Below are 26055 nucleotides of genomic sequence, written 5' to 3'. Positions count from 1 at the left end.
GCATAATTTTTATTTCTGCAACCCAGTTCATATCTTCCAATCTATGAAGAAACTGCTTCTTCAACAAATTGAGCTGGTTTCTGCAGAATCTCACCCCCTGTGTGCAGAAGAAGATAGTTTGCAGCGTCTTCCAGGCTGTTGGAGTACATACAGGCATGGCTGTGACTGCTGTCATGTGTAACAAGTTTGTGCAAATGAAGGACACCATCCTCCAAGAAACAAAAATGCAGCTATGGAATACAGTGAGAGTCACAACAAGCTCCTGCTGCTGCAATGCATTCATTAGAGAAGCTACAGGGGGGGAAAAAAGAACCAAAACCACATGGCTTAATTATTTAATTCTTAATGCAATTCCTCCCAGTATACCAGGGCTAATAGGTTTTCACCAAGTAACTGAAACAATCTCATGAACAGCAGGTTCCTGAGGCTTTGAGTGACTACGCAAGTTTCTGAACAATTATTTTTGAACTGTGAATATTCCAAACACCTTATCTCTTCCAGAACTTTGAAATATGCATCCAAAGCTTAAAACAAAGATTAAGGAGGAAAAAAGAACCCTTATGTTTAAGCATGTGATGCAGACTCTTAGCTGAACACTAGACTGCATCAGGATTTGCAGAGAGAAGTAACTCAGTCTTCATAAAATGGACGTGTCTTCGAAGATCCTCATTTACAGTTTCACTCCCCCCAGCTCCTATCCATGTACATATGTTAAAAACACCTTACTGGGCTTAATTTCTTAAGTCAGTCTCAATTCAGCAGAAACTGACTGAAAACACAATAAAATGCAAACTAAACCCATGATAAATACAGATCCCTGATCCTCTGACAAGGCAGGGGAATAGCAACGGGGAGGAACCAGAAGTAAAGGCTCCTGCACCACATTCCCTCTGCTTCAGCTCTTCCTCCCAACTGCTTGAGCATAATAAGACCTTGGATATTGCACACACAAAGTGAAGACTCCTATGGCAGGCAATCTTATGTGCAAAAAACACCACTATGAAGGCTGAGATCTCCAGCTCAATTTCAATATCTGTTATGAAAATCAAATCATATTGCAGCCACTTCCAAGTGTCTGATCAGCTTATAAGATTTCGTTCAGGTTAAGGGGTCTCAGAGCAATTTAATAAGATGTATAAGTTCCATAGTTTTAATAACTGGAAGAAAATACACAGGAGCCACTGCCTCTATTAGTGTTCCAAAATGGGTTTGACTGAATTGCCATCTCACTGTGACACAACAGGGGACAAAAACGTCTGGGTACCCAAGAGACGCTTTGTTACAGAAAAAAAAAACCAAAAATCAAATTGTTCCACCATTTCAACAGAAGAAATCCAAACGAAGACAGCAAAGTGTCATGAAGTGCCCAGCACATTGTTTGTCCAAAGGAAATGCAGCACAAACACAGAATTCAGTGCAAAAGCGAGCGCTGGTGTTTGGGCACCTGCGAGACCCCAGAGGGACTGGACAGCCCTGGACAGACTGATTTCAGACACTCTCCAGAAGAACACTGCATCCTCCCTCTAGATCTTACAAATTAGAGCAAAACAAGGCATTTAAAGGACCTCCTAAGGCCTTCAAATGCTTCAAGAAGCATCTTTAGAAAAAAAAAAAGCTTATTTTCAAGGTGTGCAGTGATTGTCTCAGCCACTGGATGGGTTCAGCACATCCACAGAGAGAATCTAATTTGCTGTCTGATCAGCAAACAGTTGGGAAAATCATGTAGCCGTTGAAACAGTTCCACATGGAAGAGGTTTAGAGAACTGTAACTTCCCAAATGATTTTGAGAGCAGTAATCCTGGATATTGAATGAGACACGGGAGAAAAAAAAAATAATCATTCAGTCCTTTAAGGATTTGCTAAACCTGCACCACAAACACAGCTCCTGGACAGGTGCAGGGTCAAACAGCAGATTCAAGACAGACTTAGTGGCAAACCCAATAATCTCCTAAATACCCAGACTTACTCTAACACCTAGTCAGGTTTTCTGTTCTTGGAGGTTTCCTTTCTAAGCACCAACCAGACTAATTCTCTTTAGCTTGCAAAATCGGACAAGATCACAGCCTGGAGGGGAAAGGCTGCCATGATAAATATTTCATGGGCCACATCAATAAAATTTATTTTGCCAAGGAGAATGGAAGGAGAGGAAAAGCAGAGAAATAATTCATTAAAAGAACTTCAGCTTAGCAATGCTGGGGGGAAAAAAAAAAAGCCGTGCTAGAAAAAAAGGAATTAAACACAGAGGTTTTAAATAGGTCAGAAGCTTAAGTACTCCTAACACATGGCAAAGTGACAAAGAGCTGAGCTTTTCAGAATGAGAGTACAGCAATGAGTGTACTTAACAGTAATTCATCCCATTCCAAAGAAATATCCCCAGACACACCAGTAACAGTTTCAGTTTCTTGCATATCATCCAACTTTTAAGACCTGCTCAGTTCGTGGAAGTGCCATTGCTCAAAACCCACTACAGACTGCAACAAATACCTTGAGGTTTCCTTTGTTTCTCAGAGCAAAAGTCTTCCCTACCTTATACTGGATGGGGCAATAAGTTTTGTTTTCCAGAAGACAAAAAGGCAACATCAAGAATTAAGGTACTTAACACAAAGCTTTAACATTCCTGTACTGCAGCAACTCAGCAGAGCTTAAAATTCACAATTTACATCAGAGAATTTGCAAAAAATAAATATTTAATCTCTTCTTCCTTCCTGCCACTATTTGAAGTAATTTGCAGTGATTAAAGAGCACACAGCACCTCAGTTTTATGACACCTTTTCCATTTACTCACCTGTCCCATCCAATCTGGACCTCATACAACCAGGAGTCAGCAGGATGGGCAAGGAAAAACAGCAGAATTGATTGTGTTGAAGCAAACTAAAGAGGTCCAGGACCCAGTAATTCCCAAATTCTAATCCCAGATCTGCCAAGGACTTCCTAAAAGGCTTTGAGTCACTGGATTAGGGATTTTATTTTTTTAATGGGTAAATTAGAGAAGCACATACTGTGCAAGGAGTGGAACAGTCTCAGGACAAGTAGATGAAATGGCATTAAACCCCTTCACAGCTACTTCAGAGTGATCTGGTAACAGGTCACATATTCCAAAATTTACCTTTTCAGAAATCTTTTATTTAAAATGATTTAAAAATTTTGTGGATGAAGTCACACTACTTAAACCTGGTAAAATACAGAGACGATGAGAAAAGGGGAATTATGTTACCAACCACAACCAAACCCTCTCCCATCAGCAGAGCTGTCATGGGACAAACTGTTCAGTAACATCCAACAGCCAAACCTCCCAACAGCAATGCTGGGCTGCCCTCTAGTGAAGTCAGAAACCACTTCCAGCACCTGGATTTCTGAAACTCAACAGTCTCAGCCCCAGCTAGATTTTAGACAGATTTGTTTGTAACAGAAGAATCCTATAGCAAGCAACTTAATAAAGTGTGCTTCTGATTTAATTTTACTCTTCCATCCCAGGGGTTTTAGTTTAGGTTTAGCACTGCAGTACAATTAAACACTGTATTCAGTTTAACACCTCCACAGCCTATTCTGCTTTTCCCAAGATTTGTGAATTCAAGTTCTCATCTTACAATCATTTGCAAAGCGATTTCAAAAATCCATTACATCAGAAAACACCATTTTGCTTTTTAAAACAGCATGACAAGAATTCAACAATAGGCTCATGTATTTAAAATTTTTGACATGGCTCTAGAATATAATTTTTCTCAGGCTCGGAGTGCATTTTCTGCAATGCCACTTTCACTGAAGGCTTAATGACTTCACTGCTGGTTACTGAAGCACCTTGGCTCTTGCTGTTACTGCCCAAAAAGCTCCCTGCTGTGAAGTGGACAGACACATTGGTCACAATTTATTCTCAAAGCAGGGTTTGCACTGTAGCAGACTCCTAGTCAACTTTTTGTTCACGTATTTAAGAAGAAAGAAGCGGCCACTTCAGCAAGAGCGTGATCAGAGGTGCAGGATTTAGCAGCTGATGAAGAACCAGCAGCAGCAGCTCCAGCACAATCCCTGCTGGGTGACACTGATGGCATCAGAATTTCACAAATTATTTTTAAAAAAATCACGTGATACTCGGGATTCTTTGCTTTCACAGAAAAAAATGATTGGGGTCTTCTTTAAGAATTAAAACCATGTTACATGCAGCTGTTTTTGGGACACAGGAGGCAGGAAGCACAACATGGGGTGGGTTTTCTTCACCTCTTGGTTTAGGCCACCTTTAAGCTATGGCTGGCCCAGGAAGTTGGGCTGAGCTTCAACTCCTGCATCAACAGGGCTGAGGTGAATGTGCTCTTCCAGGCAGCAAAAGGCTGTTTCCAACCCAGCCTCAAATGAACCAGGCTGATGGAAAAGCTCATGGTAAAAGCACAGAGCAAAGGCCAGTTTACACAAAACTACTGCTTTCTCCTTCAGCTTTGGAATATTTCACAAGCCCATAACAACTAAAGACACTTAGGCATTTCTGCAAATCACCAGCTTGGGTGCCAAGTGATAAAATCTTAGTTGTGAGCATAACACAAAGCATTGGAAAAAGCTGAAACAAGTTGCCTGGAAACTTACCAGGTATATTTATTAAAAAAAAAACAACATTCAAAAATACAGATGTTCTATTAGTATTTTGTAACTTCCATATAAATAAGACTTGTTTGATTTTGTCAGCGTTCTCGTATCTGCAGGTTACAACACCTGGGGAAAGACCAGCACAGAGAATTTTGTTAGTATCTTCCAAACACTGAGCCATCACAAAATCCTGTGCAAGCTTAACATGCAGCAATCAGACCTGCTTCCAGTCTGAACAAGTTCAGCTCCCCCTCATCAACACATTTCTTGTCAAACAGAACTACTGTATTACTGCCAAGGCTACAGGTCTTTCCAGTTTCCCAAGAAGACATTTAAGTGTTCAATAAAATCGTATCTGCACACAAACTTGGGCTTTAAACTTCAGTGATGTTTGTAATCTGAGTTCGAAGTGATGCAGACTCCTGTGGGCTCACTTACACAACTCCATAACAGGATCAGGCCAAGCATCTGCCAGTTTTACAACACTGCTGAGACTGATTTAAATATAATCAATTACACTATCAATTAACTTCTCCTCAGTCCTGTTGACAGATTTTAGTTGAACTATCAACTTGCTCTATTGGGCAATCTGGGATTGACAAGGCAAGCCCTACTCCAGCCCATCCTTCTACATGAGTGATCCAGACCAGTTTCAGATCACACAGTGTTATGAATTTCTTCCTGCCATCTATAAAGAGGTGGAGGTAGCAAAATGAAAATAAAGTTCCTCAAGTCAATGTTGTCAGCAGTTCACCTCAGATACTGGTCCTTTTTCTCCAGTATCTTCCTTCAGAAAGATGAATAATGTTTCAGCCTAAAGGAAAAAAACATTGAGACAGATTTAAAACTTCTCAGTAATCTGTTGAGTGAACAAGACAAAGAAACAACTCTTCAACAGTGTCACTGAGTATTCTTAGACAGCCTGAAACACAGGTGTAGTTAAAGGTAGCAACCATTCACATGCTAGAGTTACTTGAAGTGCCTTTATAATATGCAGTTCAAGTAAAGGAGTCTTTCTGTAAGTTCTCCCTGTCAAAATCTCATCCTAAAAAGTTTTTCAAGCATCATGAAGCTGTGACTTTAAAAAAAGAAATATTCCTGCTTAGAGTTATCACTGCTCCTGACCACACCAGCAGGGGGAAAAAAAAAAGCCAATGACAGTTTTGACAGGGCCATCTGCAACAATGTGTATTTTATAATCAGACAATAAACAAGGCTCATTCTCCAAAAGGGAAAACAAGCTCCACACTCCATGAACTCAACGGCTGAATTCAGATCACAAAGTCAAACCTTATCACTCACCTGTCATCTGCCCCATATCACAGAATATAAACATGTTACCTGGGATTAATGAGCCTAACTTAGTACCTACCTAAATAACAAGGCTTTGCCTTTGTTGTTTGCTACAGAGAAATAGCCACTTCTGGGAGAAAAGTCCATAGACTGAGCAAGATAAATCTGTTTTCTTCTGAACACCGGGAAGTTTGAGAACACAGTGTATGAAGGAATGTGCACCTATTGAGAAATAGGTCAGAAGCTACAATTAGCAAAAAGCCACCAATTAGGAAAAAGCCACCAAAAATAAAACTAAAGTACAAATTTAACACTGAAGGTCAATGTTAAGCTCAAATGTTTAGTCATATTCCTACCCTACATGATTCTATATATAGAATTCTACTGGAGAAAAGAAGCAGGGAACACACTATGAAGCCAGTTGTTGCCATTCTTTTCTTTTTAAGCAATTACATGTAAGCAATAAAAGCAGGCCTCCAAACCCTCAGATTAATTCAACAGTTCCACTGTTGGCCAGAATTCTGACATAGCTGGCAAAATTTTGAATGAGCTAGGAAAAAAAAACCCCACAGTGAGATGGTTACAGTTACCAGCTGCTGAAAATTCACATTTGTTGCTGAGTTGTATTTACAGCAGTGAAACAGAATCACAGAATGGTTTAGGTTGGAAGGAACCTTTGAGTTCATCTGGTTCCAACTGGGCAGGGACACCTTCCACTTGTCCAGACTGCTCAGAGGTCCCATCCAGCCTGGCTTTGAACAGTTCTAGGTATTTTAAAGGGCATTTTAAAAATAGAAAAGGTAAACTAGACCATAAGATGTTATTTTCAGAACAACTTCACTAAAGAAAATAAACTTATATCCCTATAAATCTCCAGTATCTTGTACATGTCCTGACCTGGTCAGCCCAGCACATTTTGCAGTATCCATATCTGCTTATTATCAGTTTTATTATGTCACCAGCAGTATTTTCATCAAGATAAAAAAAAAAAAGCTTGCAATAAAAGAAGCTGAACATACCAATTTCACAGCCTCATCAGCATCACGGGAAGCCACTGCCAAAATTTCCGTGGTGGGGTTGAAGGTCACACAGGTGGCAGAAGTAACAAGGTTCATTATGGCCTTAACTGGCTTAGGACGGTTTTCCTTGAGACAGACATCAGTGGTATATAAATTTACAACCCCTGAAGATGAACTGAAGAAAGAAACAACAAAGATTGTATGAAAAAAGTGACATTTCAGTACATATTACCTTGTTATCTCTAGCCACCATTCACCTGAAAAGGTAATTTACAGTTCTCTCCTGGAGTTTGTATCAGTATTTTGTTTGGAGCTTGATTTTCCTTTGGAGTTATAACACTATTTAGTGGAGGGCTTTAGAGTTTTGTTAGTTTGAGGAGATTTTTCTACTTATATATGAAGAGACCCACTTAAATTTGGAGAGCCTTGATGAGCTCATCTCTTACCAGAATTCAAAGCAGTGAGAGCTTGGTAACAAAACATTCTGAAATAATTTCAAGCTTTCAGTTGTGGGGTTTTTTATACCTGTAGAATAAGTTCACTTTTAAATCATTTTCTACAATGGGCTAAGAAAATATGTACTGTTCTTCAGTATTTATTTGCTAGTTTCATTTAAAAGAATCAATACACTGGCTGAAGTTGCATCTCATTAAATACACTTAGAGAAACACTGTCAGCTTGTGGCTTTGAGCTGAGGCAGCTTTTCAAAGGCTAATGTGCCATCCTTGCAGGAGCCAAATTCAGAGGACAGGAAAGAGAACTAGAAAAGGGGGAAGACCCTGAATCAACATCCATATTACAGAATTTGTGATTTCAGAATAAACTGCTGAGCCCATATATGGCAGCAGTAAAACAACAGCAGTGATGCTGGTGTGAGGTGTACTATGGTATTTTATATTTATACAGGAAAAATTAAATTATCATCATAAAACAGGCAATATTCATCTACTCACATCTACTGTAAGCTTATCAGAACCACGTTCCTACACTCACCAGCCACCAATAAGTTCACTGAAGAGCTTCAAAATGAGATCAGAAAAACCTGTCACACCCCAGTCAGTCACTTACCCACATGCCACATACTGGTTGTTCTTTGAAACAGCAATGCACTGTCCTTCCAAAGAACCTTCATCTTCAAATTTGTGTAGACACTTCCTGCTTCTCACATCCCAAATGAAAACTTCGCCTTCCTCTGGTTGCAGAAGCAAGTAGATTACAGAAACCATTTATACACAACACTGTCTATTTTGTTAAAATATATTTCATTAGATGACAACTAAGAGCTCATTTAAAATATCAAATGTATCACCATTATCAGTTTTTTAAAAAACAAAACAATTAAAGGCATACTAAAATAGTTAACTCCATTATTTCATTATTTATCTTTTGGTTGTAATTTTAGGACAGATACTGACAAGGTTTTTTAATTATCTTCATAAAGACTAAGTGACTTCTAAAAACTTATGCAATTTAAAGGGAATGAGGATTAGTGCTGTTGGAATACTCACTTGAATAGTTGTATATTTTGCTGCTGTCTGGAGTGAAAGCAGATGCAGTGCACCTTCCATTTACCTTCATACTGCTGATCAGTTCCTTTGTCTGTAGGATGAAGAATAGTGATTCTACCAAAAATCTGTAGGAAAGTTGTTTCCTGTCCCACAAAAATCTTTATTTAGCTACCCTGACATTCAAAGAACAGCATCAACATTTTCAGGGCCTGCAGAGCAGAGCACTGAAGCTCCTGAGTCCAACAACAGCTGGTCCAACAAACACTCATTTGCTCCCTCACTGCAGGGTGTGAGTTATACAACAGAACTGAACTTTCTTCTTTAAACTCTACCCTTGTAAGAGTTTAAAACAAAACCAGCTGCCATCATATGGCATTTTAAAATTCAACTGCAAAAGCTCACTGTGCATTATGAATCACAGTATCTGGCATGATTCATGAGCACAGTACAGCAGCATGCACTAGCACGACTCTCAAAAAAGCAGTCCTATATTTCTCCCACCCCCAGAGAGGGTGATGCCTGTTTCCATGCATGCCTGTTTCCATGCTGAGGCCATTCCTTTTGCCAGCACAAAGCTGAAGTTCAACACTGGCACACGACTTTTTCCCAACTCTGCCCTGACGCCCAGCAGCCCCAAAGACCTGCAGAGCAGAATGAATTCTCAAGACACCCCAAAATAATTCTCTAAAGCTGCAGTGAGTTGAGTCAGCAGCACATTTTTGAAGGCTGTCACAGTATGTGTCATGCCTTTGTTTCAACTGAAAGCTAGATTGCTTTGCAGATGGAATATAAGCAGATTCAAAAGGGAAAAGGTACCAAGAACCACAAGGAGAAATTACCTTCATGGACAGCAAGTGAAGGTAACCTGAGGTTCCAATTAGCAGCATAAATGATCCATCTGGAGAGAGCTCGAAGTTTCTAAGAAATCTTTCCTCCACACCTTTAAAAAGAGATTCAAAACTTGAAATAGGCATAATTTATTCTTTTGCCTCAACATTCAGAGGTGTGATGAATATGAGTAAGACCTGACTCCACTTCAGCTTTTCACTGCTGTAATTCACTGTCACAGCAAAGCTAAACTCAACCTTGCTTATGTGTGACAATTAATGCTTAGTACCCCAGAAAAACTAAAACTAAAGGGACTTGTTCCCTGAAGACAAGATAAAAATATAACCTCCAACAATTCACTGCACTTCCTTTTAAAGCAAATTCATGTGCCATCTCTATTTGGGACAATTTCAACTACACCCAGGCACTTACAGCACTGAAAAACCTACCTCGGACTTTGGGTATAGGAATAATATTTCCAGCCATCATGTCATACACAAAGAACATGCTGTGGTGAGTACCAGTGGCTATAACTTGTTCTCCATCAACACTGAAACGAGCCTTGTAAATTGGAAAACTCTCTAAATAGATGCTCTGTATTTTTGGATTTCTTATACCATCCACCTTCAAAAAAGAACATAACAAACCAGGTTATCATATTGAGGAACATACCAAATACTTTTAAATAGAAAAAACATATCAAGTAGCCAGTACAAGCAAGAGGTAAACCACCCTGAAGCATTAAACTCTTCCTCTCTTCCACAAATAACCTGGCTCTTGGCTCCTCACCCTATATAACAGGCATTCCCAGCCTTCCTGGATACACTTCACACCACTTGCCCTTCCCTGTCTTGCCCATGCTTTGTTCAAATCATCACTACTATGGTGCTTTTTCTAAATGGAAACATTTGCTTTGAATTGTTCTTTTTTTTTTTTCCTGCAGCCTTCTGGGACTATCCAATTCCACTTGTGCCTGACCATTCCACTGATACTGGGCCATGCTGAAACTTCCTAAAGAGAGTTATGATCTTAGTTTTCAGAGGAACAGGGCAGTGTCCCAGGATGAACCTCTTCCTGCTGCAGTCCAGCCTCTCCATTCCCAACATGATTTCACAGCGATATCAGAGTTTTAAATGAAAGTGGACTGCTCCCCACATTACAGGCTTATGAACAGAAAACCTCATTGGTCCAAATCACTGCAAACCTCAAACCCAAATGTTTTCAAAAACAAATCTTCAACCAAAAACTCTAATACAACTAAGTTTGCCTGTACTCTGTACATGCTTGATATGCAGTCACAGATGGAAACGTCTTCCAAGGTGCCTTTAACCAAAGAATTTCCATCTTAACCACAGACATTACAACCCTGTGTGCACAGGAAGAGGGAAAACAAAGTCTGTCAGTCCAGGCTATTAAAAAAAAAAAAAAAAAGGTTCTGTATTAGTGCCCATTTGCACAGAATAGGCTGGAATTCTTCACCTGGAAGAGCGACACAGACCGATCGTGTCCCGCAGTCATGACCACTTGGGCTGAAGGATGGAACTGCACAGTCACCAGTTTTCCATTGGCAAAGCGTTCCTGGTTTGCAGGCAGGCAGGTGCTCATCTAAAACACAGATCAAACAGGCTAAAAAAAAAAAAAAATCTAAACACTTAATGCTGATGAAAAGGCAATTTAATTACACTTTATGCTACAAGAGCAAGACCTCAATCCCTACGATGAACTTTTAGGAAGCCTGACATAAGTGGAGCACAAAGAGCCAGTTCAGGGAGTTGCTCCAGTGCAGTGATGCAAACCCAGGCTGAACCCACCAATCTTTCTACTGCCTTTGAAATTATCCCTCTGTGTAAATCCAGCTGCATTCTGACCCATCTGAAACAGCTGTAGAAGAGACAGTAGAAGAAACACTCGCTTAAGGCTCTGTCACTTCTCAAAGACCACGCCAGTACCTTACAGCTGTGGAAGAATTCCAACCTCCCTATTAAATTAAAGTCCTAAATTACATTTAAATCCTAAATTAAAATGCTACTACGAGATCCTACTTCAGAGTACATAAAAATCCTTATTTCGAAAAATACACCTCAATTTATTGCTTCATGCTTTCAAGTGAAATATTCAATTTGTCCAACGCTTACCCTTTAGAGCTTCTAGTTACAGAAACAAGAAATTCACATAATCACTAATTTTACACAGCAACAACAATCACAGTGTGGGTCAAACTGAAGTGGAAAGATAAGGCTTATCTTTACCTTCAAAATCCCTCTTGGCAGGGACTCTGAGCTCGTTATGAAATTGCCAGTCCTGCGTAGAAGATCATCATCTTCATCACTCTCACCTCATGAAACCAAAGCACATGGAAACAGTCAATTGCACAAATATCCACATCAAAACCTACAAATTCCTTACAAAAACAAGTTAAATCAAAGCACACTGAAGGAAGGAATAAAGGTGACTTATCCACCATATTATCACACTACTCAAACTGAGAAAACATCAGAAATAATTATTTTTCTAAGAAGCTGAACAAAGAATCACAGAACCACTTATTAGAATAGGAACAGAATTATTTACTATCACTTGAAGTCCTTTTGGATTTCTTCCTGTTTTCTAAGTTAGCCCAGGCAGGAACTCCTCCCATGGCTTGCTGAAACCTTGAAAGAGAAGGGGGAAGAGAGAAAAAAATAACTTTTGTGAGAAAGTAATTTCCCTCTATGAGTTAAGCACTTAGAAGATACACCATCACAATTTTACAGGAATAGTCATGCTTAGAACACTATGCAAGCTTTTTAGATTTTTTAAGATTTCGCAGTTTCTGGTGTAACTCCCTAGAAGACAAATTAATTTGTGCAGTTCCAATAAAACAAGTATTAAACAAATTAGTCCAGACAGTGCTAATGCAATTTACATAAACATCACATAAATGTATTGTATCTCACAGAATCCCAGGATAGTTCAGGTTGGAAGGGACTTCTGGAGATTACCCAGTCCAACCCCCTGCCAGGGCAGGGTCACCTGGAGCAGGTGACACAAGAACATGTTCAGGTGGGTTTGGAATGTCTCCAGAGTAGGAGACTCCACACCCTCCCTGGGCAGCTGTTCCAGTGCTCTGCCACCCTCCATGGAAACAAGTTCTTCCTCATGCTGAGGTGAAACTTCTTGTGTTTTGGTTTATGGCCATTGCTCCTTGTCCTGTCACTGAGCACCACTGACAAGAGTCTGGCACCACCCTCTGACACCCACCTTGGAGATATTTATCTGCATTCATGAGATCAATGATCTCACCTCGATAAAGTCAGCCACAAAAACAGTAATGAAACTCACTGTTCCTCAAGTCTTCTTTTTAGTTTTTTCTTAGTAAGTGTCTTCTCAGCGTCACTTTTCATGAAATCCCTCCTGTATTTATGGGTCATGTCAACACTACAGGAAGAGAAAACACACAGAGAACACAAAGATCATTCAAATCACAGCCATTTACAGTCAAGTTAAGTTTACAAGTTTGATACACAGCTCCCACCTGCAAACCCGAACTCACTTTTCCTCGGCTTCATCATCCTCATCCACCCAGGCCGGCTTTCTGGGCAACAAGTCGCCTTTCGCTTCATTTTCTACCTCGGAATCGCTGGAGTCTTCTTGGAGACCTTTCCTCTCTGTGGCAGCAACCTGAAAACAACCAAACGGGGCCAAGTGAGCACGGGCGGGGGGCAGGAGGGGAGGGAGGAGGCACCGACTCCCCCGGGTTGGGGCAGGGCCGGGCCGTACCCTCGGGGGCCCGCCCAGGCGCCGCAGCAGCTCGTCCTCCTCCACTTTGAGGCTGTCACCGAACACCAGCTCCTCCAGCTCCCGCTCGGCGCCCGACGCCTGGCTCACATCCCTCAGGTGCCGGGCGCGCCGCGCCGCCTCCGCCGCCGCCTGATCCGCCACGGCTGCCGCCCGCTTCGGAGTCTTCGTTTTCGCCATTTTCGGCGCCTTGCCCGCTTGAGACGCTTCCCTCGCTTTTTTCACCGCCTTTATTTTGGACGCTTTCTTCACTTTCGTGGCTCTCCGCTCCGTCCCCGCCGCCGGGCCCCTCATCGCTCCCCGGACCCGGAACCGGAACACGTGCGCCCCTGTCACGTGTGTCCCCCTCATGGCTCCACCCCTCGCCCGCGATAGGCTGGCCCGCCGCCCCGCCCCTCCCCACGTGATCCAAGCACCGCCCCTTCCCTCGCGATCCACGATCACGTGACCTCCTTTCTTTGCCTTCCATTCTCCCCCACCCCCCCCGCCCACCCCGCGCTCCACGTGACGCGACCGCGGCCGGGCCGCTCCATTGCCCCCCCGCGGGGGAAGGGGAGTTCCCCAGCGCTCACCCCACTCAGCACAAGCTCCTCAGCGAGCCCTCACTGGCCTCGCCAAGCCATCGTCTCGCTCGCTTTGCTACCCACCAACGGGGGCGGCCCCTCTTACCGCCTCACCCCAGCCCTGGCGCGAAGCCCACCCCCCATGTTGCGAATGGTTCAGCCCGCAGGGAGGCGGGGGGGGCACGGCCCTGGGTCCGCCCCGCGCTGCCCGAGCCCGTGGGGGGCGTGTCCGCGCCTGCGCAGCCGCGCGCTCGTGTTGTTGATGTCCCGGCGGCCGCCGTCGGTCCCGGTCGGTCCGCGGCGCTCGGAGCGGCCGAACCGCCCGGGCCGCCCCCGCCCCGCCCTGCCCCGCCGGGCACGGCCCCCGCCGCGGGCCGCCCCAGCGGCACAGCCCCCGCGGGGGCAGCGGGCACAGCCAGCGGGCGGCTCCTGCCCATGAGGGCCTGATGGAAAGCACAAAGGAGCTGCTGGTGAGTGCGGGAGGAGCGGCCCCCGCGGGACCCCCCGCGCCCGAGGGGGGGAGCGGCCTGAGGTGGGGGGGGAGACCTCCGCTGTTCGTGCTGAGAGGGCGGCCCCGCGGGGCGTGGGAGGGAGCCGGGGGCTCCTCCGGGCTGTTCGGGGGCGGCCCCCGGGGCCGGGGGTGTGTGTCCGCCCCGGAGCTCCCCGGGGCGCTGCTCGAGGCCGGGAGCCCCCGGCCGGGGGTCCCGGGGGGCAGCGGCAGGGTCCGGCCGGGGCACGTGGGGGCGGCTCGGCGGGACCCCTTTGTTGTGGCCGGGTTTTGTCCTTTCCTCCCCTCTCCCTCCTCCTGCCGCGGAGAAAAGTTCCAGCCCTCGATCGCTCTCCTGCTCCTCAACTTCTTCGTGTGCTCCCAGCTTAATTCAGAGTTTAGTTTTCCAGGCTCGTTTTAAACGCTGTGCACTTTTCTTTAATATCGGCGCTTCAGAAGTTTTGGATTCTTTGTAGCCACTTCCCCACTCCCTGCGATTTTTATGACCGCTGATATTGTGACTTTGTTCTCTTTGTGAGCAGCAGTAAACCCCTGAAACCAGTTTCGCTTTCAGGCTGTTGCTGGAAATGTTTGAAGTGTTTAAAATTTAGCAATTTCTCAATTTCTGCCACAGTGTGGCTTTAAAATTTAAAAGTCCTGCCACAAAGCATATGCTGATTGTGGTAAAAACTCATGTGCGTGCAAAAGTAATTTATTTTAAAATATCTATTAAAATATGGGTGGCAACCGTTGTGATTTTTCACATCTAACCCCAGTTAAAACTAAAAGCTGCAGGGCAAGCTCCTGTATTTTAAATTAAAATTATTTTACAAGTCTGAGAACATGCATTTGCTTATTTATTATATTTAACAGTTTGATTTTGACTTGTAAGGAGTGGAGTAAGAAGGCTGTGAGAGAGTCTAATCTGGAACATTAAGTGGGAACTAAAACAATATATTCCTTTTATTGCCTTTAGAAAGGCAATAGAACTTGATAGATTAATTGCCTTTACTCATTGCTTCTGTTTAGGGATAGTTTTGAGGAAGTGTGCAATGCAGGCTGTAGGGAACCATGCAGAGGTATATTCTCTGCTGTGTGGTAGTTACTGTTTATGCCACAGGAGTAGTTTAGGAGTTGTTCTTGAGAAGGCGTGTGGGCTTGTGCAACATGCAGAAGGATTTTAGGCTGGAAGTCAGAATTCCCTTCATTGTTCCCCAAAGAGCGAGGTGCCTCTGGTAGCAATGAAAACATGCACAGAAGCTCCCTCTCATTGGATTTTGTTTCTCTTACCTTCTAAAATTTGATTTAATTTTGCAAGGCTTTTGGTACCTTCTGCAAAACCACTACTGCATTCCTGCATTTCCCAGGTAAGTGAGTACACTCTGGGCATGGGGGATCATTTGCTCAGTCTGGCTCTGAGCACCTGAAATGAGTTCAGATGTTGGAGACTTTGGGGTTTGGGTTGGTGGTGTTTTTTGGGAGGGTTTGCATTTAAATTTGTTGTTTTGTTTGTTGTTCTGTTTTTTAATGGTAACACAGTGTTTAAAGTGAAGTATTTGCCTCTTCCAGATATTCCTGTAAGGGCTTTGTAGAAACATAATGGAGTTTGTAACAGATTTTCAGTTTTCTCAAAACTCAGATATTTCACATATTAATCATCACACCCCCCTCCAAAATCCCCTGCTAATTTGATATATTTTTTTATGAAAGAGTCTCCCCTCTTGTGTGAAACCCCCTGGGGAAGAGGCTATGGACAAAACCATTGGCAAACAGCAGAAACTGGCTTCAGACAAAATGCTGTCATACATAGCAAATGAAGAGACAGGAAAAAACATTTCTGTAATTTTCCAGCAGAGATTTTACTTATAATAAGAGTGGAAGGCACATTTCCAGATAGAGGTGAGTTGCTTATATAAAAAAAATAAGTTTGGTTGGTTCTGATTTCCAGGAATCCCAAGATGTTTAGCTTTGGGGGTTTTTGTTTGTTTGTTTTAAATGAAAGCTGAAAGTGTGTTTTCTTTAAATTGGTACCATGTTTGAATTTTCTATTTTTTGTCATGTACTGAGGCACAATTAGGCTTCAGTTCCACAGGGACAAGCTGGGATTCTACTGTTAATTATTTTGGCCAGCTTACATTCAGAAGAGTTGTAATAAATTAGTTCCATTGTCTTGTTTCTTTAATGCCAACATCCAAAACTGAGCTTGTAGCATAAAACATCAGTACACTTTTGAAAACAAAAAAGCCATGCATCAATTTTAAGACTAGCTTGGAAATACACTTGGATCTGTTAAGGATGTGTGATTAAAGTGATTCTGTCTTATCACAGCCCCTTGGCCTGAAGGTTGTGGTGACCTCAGTGTTGACCTTGGCCTCAGATACCATCTGTCCATACTTCTGTCATGTTTTGGGGGGTTGGAGCTGAATGTAGGAAGTGATCCCTCTGTTGAGGTGCTGGTGGGCCTTCCTTAAGCTACAGCTCTTGTACTCAAAGCTCCAGATTGCTGCCGTTCTGAATTCGTGCCCCAGCTTGATTGAATAGTAAGAACAACCATTTGGAGTGGTTTGAAACCTTTCTGTGACTGTTGGGGATCATCCTCCCCTGGCCAGCTACACTTACCTGGGGGCAAGAGGTTTGGTTACATAATAACTGAGTATTTTTGGTGCAAGTTTTCACCCTCAAAATGCTTTCTCGTAAATGTTGTCAATAGTTGAGCAAATAGTCTTCATCAAGTCACTAAAGCCATTTCCTGAGTAAGTGTTTGATGTCTAATTAACGTTAAATAGTTTTATTTTGTGTTTTGGCCATGCGTTGTTTACCCTTTGTGACAAGTTTTTTATGCTGTAAGAGTAGTTCTTGTACTCAAAGAACATATGCTATAATGTGCTGATCAAATTTAATGTGTGTGTATATATATATATATTTAAAGAGTATGTGTTAAGAGAGTGAGAAACTAGTTATTTTCATTTTTGTTTAGAGTTGCCTTCCTGCTTTCAGGGAAACCGGTTTCCTTAACTATATTCTTTTATCATACCATTTGCCTTATGTAATGGTTAATTAAGAGTATTTCTTAAAAATACTCTGTTGCCAAGTATTCACAGGGAGGAGAAGAAGAACAGGAAAATGGGAAGTTGGGCAGAATAAGAAAGCAGTTCTTAAGAGCTCCTTTCTCCACCCCTCCCTTCAATAAAGAAAAGAATGCAAGAAACCCCCCCGAGCAAATAGTCCTGCTCACCCCAGGTTTGATGTTGCTCTGACTGAAACCCTTCCCTGTTGAGGAACCAGTAATCTTATTAGGAAAATCAGCCTTACCCGGGGTGCTTCAAAGTTTGGCTTGTTCTTTTCTTTGTGAGTTGCTTCTGCTTAATGTACAGCTCGACTCTATTAGTGGTGGAGTCTCTCCAGCTACTCCTCTTTTGGCATTAACCCACCACAAGGTTCTGTTTTATAGCAAGCCAGGCTCCTGCTCCAAGCAGTTCCTGTGGATAGGCAGGAATATGTTCCCACATTTGTTCAAAAGTGAACAACACTGATTCGATTCTGCTTTGAGGAAAAGAAACCTCCTCAGCCTGATTTTTTAGTCCTAAGTCCAGTTTTGAAGAGTAAGAAACTGGTTTGTTGTTGATTTTGGGTGGTTTTTGTTTGCTTACCTGTGTTTTGCAGCTGCCACAGTGAGGTGCTGCTTCAGACACACAAGAACTCAGAATTTACTTGTCCTTCATGTGCCTAGAAATGACTTCCAGCATTGCTTGTTCCTTCACCTTCCCAGGGACTGAGATGAGGCCCCTTGGTCTGTCCTCCTTTTACCCTTTTTGAAGATAGGGGGGATAGCAAAGGAGCAGAGAACATGTACATGAGATAGATGGTTCCAAGTTCCTGGTGTCTGATGAAGTTCCCCACAGTGTGTTTAGAGACCACCAGCACTTCAGGAGCTGTCGGTGGTAGAGATTGAGGCCCTACAAAGTCAGGAAGGGGCAAATTTTATACTTAATGTTCAAAAGAGAAAGATGGGACCAGTCAGCAAGAACTCAGGAGGAATTGCAGGCTGCTGCTATACCAAAGCAGCTGCTTTATCTTGGTTATAATTCTGCTTGAGGCATAAATTGTCCTTTCTTTTAAGGATATGGTTTTGACCTTTGAATTCAGTTGATACCCCATCTCTTCTCAGTTTCAGGTGTCAGAGTTCCTATTCTTATGCAGGGTCCATGCAAGTTCTGCAGGAAGGGTTATAGAAGCTTCCACATGTTTTTCATTAATTTCTACAAATGCTGTGTTTTAACATGGGTTATAACGAACCTTAGTGGTGTTTATTATCAAAATAGAAATGTTTTGATATTCTCTAGGAAAATTCCAGCATAGGTATTTGCATATCATCTTCCCTAACTTGCACCTACTTTTGTGCAAAAAGTAATTGGTATTTTTTTCCTGCGAACTCTTACCTTTTCTAAGTCTCATGAAACATTTTGAGTGCTTTCTCCAGAATTGCAATCCAGACAATAACTGTAAATTAACATTAAGAATGTCCTACGTAAATTATCTGGCACACATGGTCATTTTCTGGCAAAAACTTAGATAGAAATGTTTTATAATAAAGTACAGTATTATTTTTAAACAGTAAGCAAAGCTGCTTTTTTGAATTGCAAATCTGAGTTACAAAAATTTTGAATTGGAACAATTTGGCCAAATATTAAGAAAATGGAAAGGTGATGTGAGACTTGTTTTGGCAGCATAGTTAAACTGAAATCTTGATGATTGCTACTTAGGAACTTGTATAATGCTGAAGAATGATTTTTCTTAGTACAGGCCCCAACTTTCCATTTAGACAATGTTTTCCTTCTCATCTGTGGATTTTTTTGGCAAAGAGGGCTTAGCAGTAACATCGAGGTTCTAAATGGATGTGATGCAAAAGAAGAACAAAGAGAGCCAAGTGCAGTTGTGGTGTCTGTGATTGTCATCTTGGCCCTGCCTTCAGCCTGTTTCTGGTCCTTCACCTCACCTCCAGCTTCCCAGCCCTTCTTCCCCCTTCCCTTGCACTGGGAGCAGAGCTGGCTGTGGAGGGTCTCTGCTGTAGCACTGGGAGTTGGAGGGACTGGGAATGGGCTGCACTTTAATTCCCTCTGAGCTGAGAGAGCATTTCAGAGCTCTGCTAGCAAAGCCACTGCCCTGGGGGTGTGGGGTTCTCCAGCCTGGAATGGGAAGGGGGTGTCCCTGAGACTACCTTGTACTGCAGCCTCCAATAAAGGGCTGAACCCATAGAATTACCCTGATGTGGGATGAGGCCCTAATCTCCTGGTGAAATCAGATCAGCTGACTTGGGGAGGATGAGGGAATGAAGGAGGGGATCCCTTCACTGTGCTCTGAAACACCACTAGCATCGATCCATAAAACCTTCCAGGCATCCTGGTGTTCTGATAATGCTGTTGTGAATGGTTCATATGGAATTACATTTTGTTAGCAGAGGCTGTGGTCAGGGGAACTTAAATATTGAGAGATATTCAGGAGTTCATGAAACCTCGAGGAAGAGGACTAGTTTTCATCTTCTGATCTGAAAATTCCTGGCAGCGTTCACAGGATCCTGTATCCATGGCAACGTTGTGCTCAACTCCTGCCTTGAGCTGCACACACGTGCACTCACAAACAAGTCACTGGTGGTGCTTGTTGGTGGCTGGTGGCACAGGGGAGGTGGGACAGGTGGCACTGCTGCCAGTGCAGGTCAGGGCTGGGCTTTGCCTGCCATGGCTCAGTGTTTCCTCTAATAATGCCCAGGGGTACCATGGCCAGTGCCTCCAGGGAGTTGTCAGGTTATGCCCTACCCAAGGTTTTGATTGGGTTTAATATCAAATTGAGGAATATGTGCATAACTAACATCACACTGACTTTTTCTGTCGTTTTGTTTCAGAGCTGTTTAAGTGTGTTAAATGTGTTTGCCTTATTGCATAACTGGGTTTTGGGGGGAAATTTTTTTTTTAATAATTGAATTCTAACATTGGGTCAGTGTGGAAATCAGTTCTCCCTTTTAACTATTAGGAAATCCTTCCATAATAGGATTTATTCAGATTGCAAAGGAGAATAGAGAGTATTATAATAAAGGGATAGCATAGCAGAAAAAGGCTCGGATGAGATCCAGCAATAAAGATGTTCAGCATATACTCTCTAGGAAAGGGATTTGGAGAATTACTGTGATGAAATCTTAAAGCTATGAACCCAAATGCAATTTAAGAAAGAAAAGCCCAATCACATATTATTTTTCTGTCTACATTGACTTTTAAATAAAATTAACGCCTAGAAGAGAAAGAGGCAAAGGCTTTCTTAATTCTTCTTGTTTTCTTGGCTGTACTTCATTCTCCTAACTTGTGCTTCTATTGTAGAATTTTTCTTTGTTTTCTCTTTATCTGTTACTACCTTTCAAACTTAGTAGGTACTGTTAAGGGTTATGGAAGTACTTTGAAATTTTAAAAATATTTTTCTCAGCTTTATAAGGGGAGCTCATGTAGCAGTAGCCCTGTTTCAGCAGAGCTGTGTCAGATATTAATAAAGTGAAAACGTCACTATCAAAATGCATGTGTTGGATGTGCCTCAGAAAAAATATACCAGTTAATCTATTTCTTCTTTAGTGTCTTTGGAAATTGCTTAACTGTCATGCATTCATCAAGAACTTATGTTTTTATCTGACTTTAGGGTTTTTTTGGTTATAGAAAAACCTATTATGTAACAAGTTTTTTTGTATATGACAGTGGCAAATTAGTCACCTTTCTGTCTTTCAGCATTTGTACAGACCCCATTGCCATAGTAACTGAGCTCTTCATAATCGTTAATGTATTAATCCCCAGAACATCCCTGGGAGGTGCAGAGGTGTTCCTGCTCCACACAGGAGACACAGTGATTTATGGATAACCCCCCCAAGCCAATGAGAGCAGAGATCCCTCATTCCTGTTCCTGTGGTATAAGTGCCCTCTTGGTTGAACTGCCTTTTCTCTGCCCACCCTTCTCAAATGAGCGAGTTTTACTGGGATTGGCTGTAGCCATCTGGAATGTGCTCATTTGCATATAAGATCCGTGTGGCTGTCAGTATTCAGCACATCAGGTTTAATGAACTCTGAAGATACTAAGGAAGAGAAATGTATGGATAGCTACTGTGTGTTCTTAGTGGATTGGGAGATAGATTTTTTTTTTTCTTCCTGTATATCACAATACCAGAAATTGGCCAGTTTATATTATAACAGTGCTCATTTAATTGGCAGTACGTGGCTCACGTCTGTGCTGATAGAGAGCAGTTCCTTGAACATCTGCTTTTAGAGACTGACCTTTGAAACACTTTAAGCTTGACTTTGAAATGTTTGCATTCAGAATGTCCTGCTATTCTGTGGTGGTTTTGTTGTTTGGTTGTTTTTAATTTCTAGACAGAGCATACTTCACGAGTGGAGAGGAAACACCGAGACTCGTTCGGGATGTTTGACGGTTATGATAGTTGTAGTGAGGACACCAGCAGCAGCTCCAGTTCAGATGAGAGTGAGGAGGAGGTTGCTCCTTTGCCATCCAGTCTCCCAATTATCAAGAACAATGGGCAGGTTTATACTTATCCAGATGGCAAATCTGGCATGGGTAAGTAAGTGGTGCATGAGTACAAGGAGTTATATAGTGATGTTTTTTTAGACTCTGCTGTGAGTTGTGAGGGTCCGGTCCCAAATATTGGTCCCAACTGAAAAGAGTCTAAAACAGCTGAAAGGGCTGGGGTTTGTTGGTTTTGGGAGGGGAGGAATTATTTGGGTTTTGCTAGATGGAAATAAGATAGGTTTTGAATCCTGTTGACTGGAAAGAAATAGTATGGGAACATCTGACCTCCCATCAGATGTGTACTGTATATATCTGCATATGCATGTGTATGTTCTCATGTGTAGTGTTTTTATTCTTTGAGCTTTGAGGAAAGTCAGTGTGTTCTCCCTATGCCAGGGCATGCCTTCTCTCTGCCCTTTATGTTGTATATACAATATATTAAGTATATTTCTTCCTATAGCAGGAAAACTTCATTGCTGCTACTGTATAAAGCCTGTCAGTGTATACCTGTACCCTCCTCACTAGCTGTGAGCTAGAGTATACTGGGAAAATAAATTTAAAAGGAGAGGTTTCTTTTATTACTGGGGAAAAATATTTTATCCAAAATCATCACTGATTAGTAGAGCTCTCTAGATTAGTAGAATTTTGGTGTTGTCTCACTGGCGTGAGTTGGTTTCAGTCTTACTCATCATGGAACAACTTGGTGGGCCACAGCTGTCCACCTCTGAAGCATGTGATTCCAGCCAGAAGGGAACATTGGTGGGCTGGGGTACTTTGAATATACTAATTTGTGAATCAGGAAAGAGATCTGGTTTTATTTCATGTTGGACGTATTAAATATTGAGAGGAAATGAGGCTTGACAGGCCCAGATTCAAAGCAGATGTTTCCTTGAGAACCACGAAAACACAGAAAGCTGCGTTAGCTGATTTAGCTGGGCCAGTCACTTCTACCAGGGGTAAAATTAATAGGGAGCAGAAGGGAGGCACCATTTTACCAGTGAACCTGAGGTTCTTGTTGTTTCACTGACAAAAGTGGTGGTGGTTTAAGTTTTAAATTCTTTTTCCGTGCAATTCCCTTCGGGACCAAACCCTCAGAAACTGTTCAGTCGTGTCACCACCAGGACCTTCATTCTGTTGTTGCCTTTGCTCTGAATTTTTTACTGAGGTTTTTAGTTACACTCTTAAACACTGGTGTTTTTCTCTCCTGATCAGCCACATGTGAGATGTGTGGGATGGTTGGTGTCCGTGACGCTTTTTACTCTAAAACAAAGCGCTTCTGCAGCGTGTCCTGCTCCAGAAGCTACTCCTCCAACTCCAAGAAGGCCAGCATTCTGGCCAGGCTTCAGGTAGCGGTACAGACCCCGTTTTCTTTACATCCTTACTGTAGTCTGTGCTTGTGAAACGTGTGTGTTTGTAGAGCTTGCTGCATGTTTGAAGAAAAGTTTCCTAAATGGTGAAAATTTCCACGAAAGTTAAAGCCACAGTTTTAAGCTTCGGCTGCGTGGGTAATGAGCAAATCACTTTGCTCAGCGATGTTGTTTGGTGAAAGTTGTCATTAGCAAAATTAATTAAAAAAATAAAAAGAATGGTCACTCTTTAATTCATTTCTCCTGGAGTAGCTCTTCTGCAAGAGAAAGTTCAGAAGAAAACTTCAGCCTGCGTATGTAGTGCCTTGGAATTCCATGCATCTCATACCCAAAGTGGAACAGGCTCCCCAGAGAAGTCATCACAGCACCAAGCCTGATAGAGTTCAAGAGGTGTTTAGACAATAGTCTGGGGCACATGGTGTGACTCTTGGGGATGGTCCTGTGCAGGGCCAGGAGTTGGACTCCATGATCCCTATGGGTCCCTTCCAACTCAGCATATTCTGTGATTCTGTGAAAATACTTTCTTGCTTTAGAGAGCATAAAAGGATTTTGTTTAGCATTGTGTTTCAGTTTTAAGGGATTTCTTAACTATATAGATCTGCAAAATCTATTGTCTGTTCACTTAAATATTAATCAAATAATCATCAAGGCATATTTGTAACATTCAAGAAAAGATACAGAAATGTCAAGAAGTATCATTGTATCCTATCTCGTATTCATTGCAACAAATGCCAAGAAATTACATTGGTGTAAATTAGATTAAAAGTTCTTCCTTTTGACCTGATTTTAAAAGATATCTTTTTTCCAGGTAAACAACAATGAATCTATAAAGCTCTTCAAGTTGGAATACTAGTACAAAAGTCATCTTTTGGACATTCTTTGCTACTGGTTTTTAAATCTATTTTATATTATGTGTAGTTTTGTGTTACTTAGTCAACTTCTGTTCTGTGGTGTTCTGATTTTTAGTTAAATCTACCAGAGATGTGCTACAGACCTATGGAAATTTCCTGATGGGAGTTTAGAAAGACGATATTTACTTAGCTTTTTTTTGTTGTTTTAGGGTAAACCTCCAACAAAGAAGGCTAAAGTTCTACAAAAACAGCCCTTGGTGGCTAAATTAGCAGCATATGCTCAGTACCAGGCAACTCTACAAAACCAGGCAAAGACGAAAGCAGGTAACAGCAAATAAACAGAGCTGAGGCAAAAATAATGAAAGATTTGTGACTCATTAGCAGCTTCCTAAATAAAATAACTTTCTCTTAGCAGCTGTCCCCGTGGAAGGTTTCAGCTGGGGTAACTACATCAATAGCAATAGCTTTACAGCAGCTCCTGTTACCTGCTTTAAACACGTGAGTATTTCTCAATATGTGCTTTCCTCATGTGTGTGTGTGGCATGAGACAGTGAGTCCATGGGAATCCTTGGATTCATTTTTGCAAAACCTTCACATCCAAATATGTTTTGTGATCTTAGAAACCTATCTTATAAACTCTGTTAGTGTGACTGTTTTCTAGATAGATATATTTTTATCTACCCTTTAAAACCGTTCTGAACCCTGTTAGTTGCTTTCATCATATATACTCTTATAAACAAAAAGTAAAAGGAGGGCTCTTAAACACTTGTGGAGTTATTTTTCTCACATTCAGGGCACAAAGCCATCCAATGTACTGCAGAGTAACAAACCAACCAAGTCATGCTATACTAGAAAAAGTTACAAAAGGCTTTTTAGATTAAGTCAGGCCTGCTCCATTGTGTGGACTGATGTGTGGACTGATCTTTTGGTTACATATTTAGATTTGGGATTTTTTTTTCTTAGTTTTTAGTCAGATTCTCCCTGTCACTTGTGCTTCCAGATAGTGTAGAAATACAAGAAAATGAAGGCTTTTTAGAAATCTGAAATTAAAAAGGTTGTTTTTCTTTGTATTAGAGTTCTAACAATTCCAAACAAAAATACATTCTGTAATGACTGAGGAAATTAGGGGATGAGGAAAATATTTAGCACCATCTGTCTTTAATGTGTTTGTTGAATTCCAGTAATTAGCCCTTGTTTAAAATATTGTCAGTACTTTCTGTCTTTTAAGTAAAAACTTTCTGACAGAAAATGTTTTCTCAGCATTTTTTTTTTTTTATTTGGGAAGTCGAAATGTTCCAGCTTACAAAATTTTTGTTTTGCTCAAAATTATATGATGAAAGCTGCAATCAAAACAAACATTTTGTTTCATAGAAGTTGTCCATGAGAGAAGAGAGAGACATATTTTCTGTCCAGCTCTGGAATTCATGCTGAGCCCTGTCAGCTCATAAATCAGTAGGAGTTGAGGGCTCCTGGCAGTTGGCACTTTGTGAATAGCACCCTTTATGCTCAGAGGCCTTAACTATTGCCCAGAACAGAGCCTTGCCTTAGTATAACTTTGGGAATTTGTATCAAATTCCAAGTGCTCAAGTCAGCATGTTTGCATTTTGCTTCCACAGTTATGTACATGTTGAAGTAATTTCATAAGTCCGTGTCTGTTGATAACGTGGCCTCTGCTTTTGGCACCTTCAGTAGCTCCCATGGTCAGGTCACTTGTAAATTATGCTGCAACATTCTATATTAAAAGGAGTTTTATCTCCATTTCTTACTGCTTCCTTCATGAAGCTGAATGATGAACCAATAACATAAACCAATACCACACTAATGTTCACGTTTTACCTTGAAAGTTTTCACAAACTTCGTGGCGCCAGTGCCACTAAACCTGCTGGTTCTTTTTCTGTCCCCATTTTCCTTTTTTATACAGGTAAAATGCAAATCCTACAATTTGCTTTGGAGATTTCCACTTCTTTGGTGGACATGAGTTAGCGTTACAAGGCTGTGATTTGCATTTAACTTTACTGTAATTATTTCTTTGAAAAATAACAGCCAGAATCTGTTAGTGTTCTCTTGGTAGGTCCTTCTCTCTGTCTCACTTTACACTGATAGTTAAACAATATTCTTTTTGTCTCTCTGGAAGGATTATTGTTGTTTTCTTTGTACTGTTGCTCTGATTTGTAAAAGTTTGTACTGTTTGTTTGTTTACCATCCATCTTATGGACTCCATGCACATGTTGTGTGT

General features: G+C 41.8%; 2 protein-coding genes across 10 annotated transcripts in view; one reads left to right on the top strand and one right to left on the bottom strand.

Annotated features, from left to right (window-relative positions):
* Positions 1-2271: 2271 nt before the first annotated feature.
* UTP18 (UTP18 small subunit processome component) lies at positions 2272-13337 on the bottom strand. 3 transcript variants are annotated; one of them, XR_004360346.1, is made up of 14 exons: positions 12980-13291; positions 12753-12880; positions 12542-12637; positions 11792-11871; positions 11470-11555; positions 10700-10825; positions 9670-9844; positions 9232-9332; positions 8393-8483; positions 7953-8076; positions 6885-7059; positions 5945-6087; positions 4573-5386; positions 2272-4036 (listed from the first exon to the last, which is right to left on the bottom strand). XR_004360346.1 is itself a non-coding variant. In XM_032706960.1 (14 exons), the coding sequence occupies exons 1-13, from the start codon at positions 13289-13291 to the stop codon at positions 5362-5364; spliced, it is 1662 nt and encodes a 553-aa protein (XP_032562851.1). In that variant the 5' UTR covers positions 13292-13337; the 3' UTR covers positions 4548-4698; positions 5327-5361. The 3 variants fall into 3 exon arrangements, 2 of the variants coding, with proteins under 2 accessions (XP_032562851.1, XP_032562852.1); XM_032706960.1 differs by lacking the exon at positions 2272-4036 and having other exon boundaries at positions 4548-4698; positions 5327-5386; positions 12980-13337; XM_032706961.1 differs by lacking the exon at positions 2272-4036 and having other exon boundaries at positions 4548-5386.
* Positions 13338-13915: 578 nt separating this feature from the next.
* Positions 13916-26055, top strand: part of MBTD1 (mbt domain containing 1) — a 35353-nt gene continuing 23213 nt past the window's right edge. Inside the window, exons 1-7 of one of the 7 annotated variants that reach the window (XM_032706317.1) lie at positions 13916-14030; positions 15366-15414; positions 15758-15946; positions 21448-21649; positions 22814-22953; positions 24029-24143; positions 24232-24317. In XM_032706317.1, coding sequence (XP_032562208.1) covers positions 21496-21649; positions 22814-22953; positions 24029-24143; positions 24232-24317 — 495 coding nt within the window. In that variant the 5' untranslated portion in view covers positions 13916-14030; positions 15366-15414; positions 15758-15946; positions 21448-21495. Of the gene's footprint in view, positions 14031-14251; positions 15947-21447; positions 21650-22813; positions 22954-24028; positions 24144-24231; positions 24318-26055 lie in introns of those variants that run through there. The other 6 variants (XM_032706315.1, XM_032706319.1, XM_032706314.1 and 3 more) reach the window with 6 other exon arrangements.

The sequence above is a fragment of the Chiroxiphia lanceolata genome, chromosome 19 (assembly GCF_009829145.1).
Source record: "Chiroxiphia lanceolata isolate bChiLan1 chromosome 19, bChiLan1.pri, whole genome shotgun sequence".
Taxonomy (NCBI): Eukaryota; Metazoa; Chordata; class Aves; order Passeriformes; family Pipridae; genus Chiroxiphia; species Chiroxiphia lanceolata.
Note: the sequence above shows the minus strand (reverse complement) of the source record. Positions and strands in the feature narration are given on the sequence as shown.

Coding starts and splice junctions, on each gene's coding strand:
- UTP18 (XM_032706960.1), bottom strand. CDS start 13,291: ATGAGGGGCCCGGCGGCGGGGACGGAGCGGAGAGCCACGAAAGTGAAG. Junction 11,872..12,541: donor AAAAGAAGACTTGAGGAACA/GTGAGTTTCATT, acceptor TTCTCTTTCAAG/GTTTCAGCAAGCCATGGGAG. Junction 7,060..7,952: donor AACCAGTATGTGGCATGTGG/GTAAGTGACTGA, acceptor TTCTTTCTTCAG/TTCATCTTCAGGGGTTGTAA.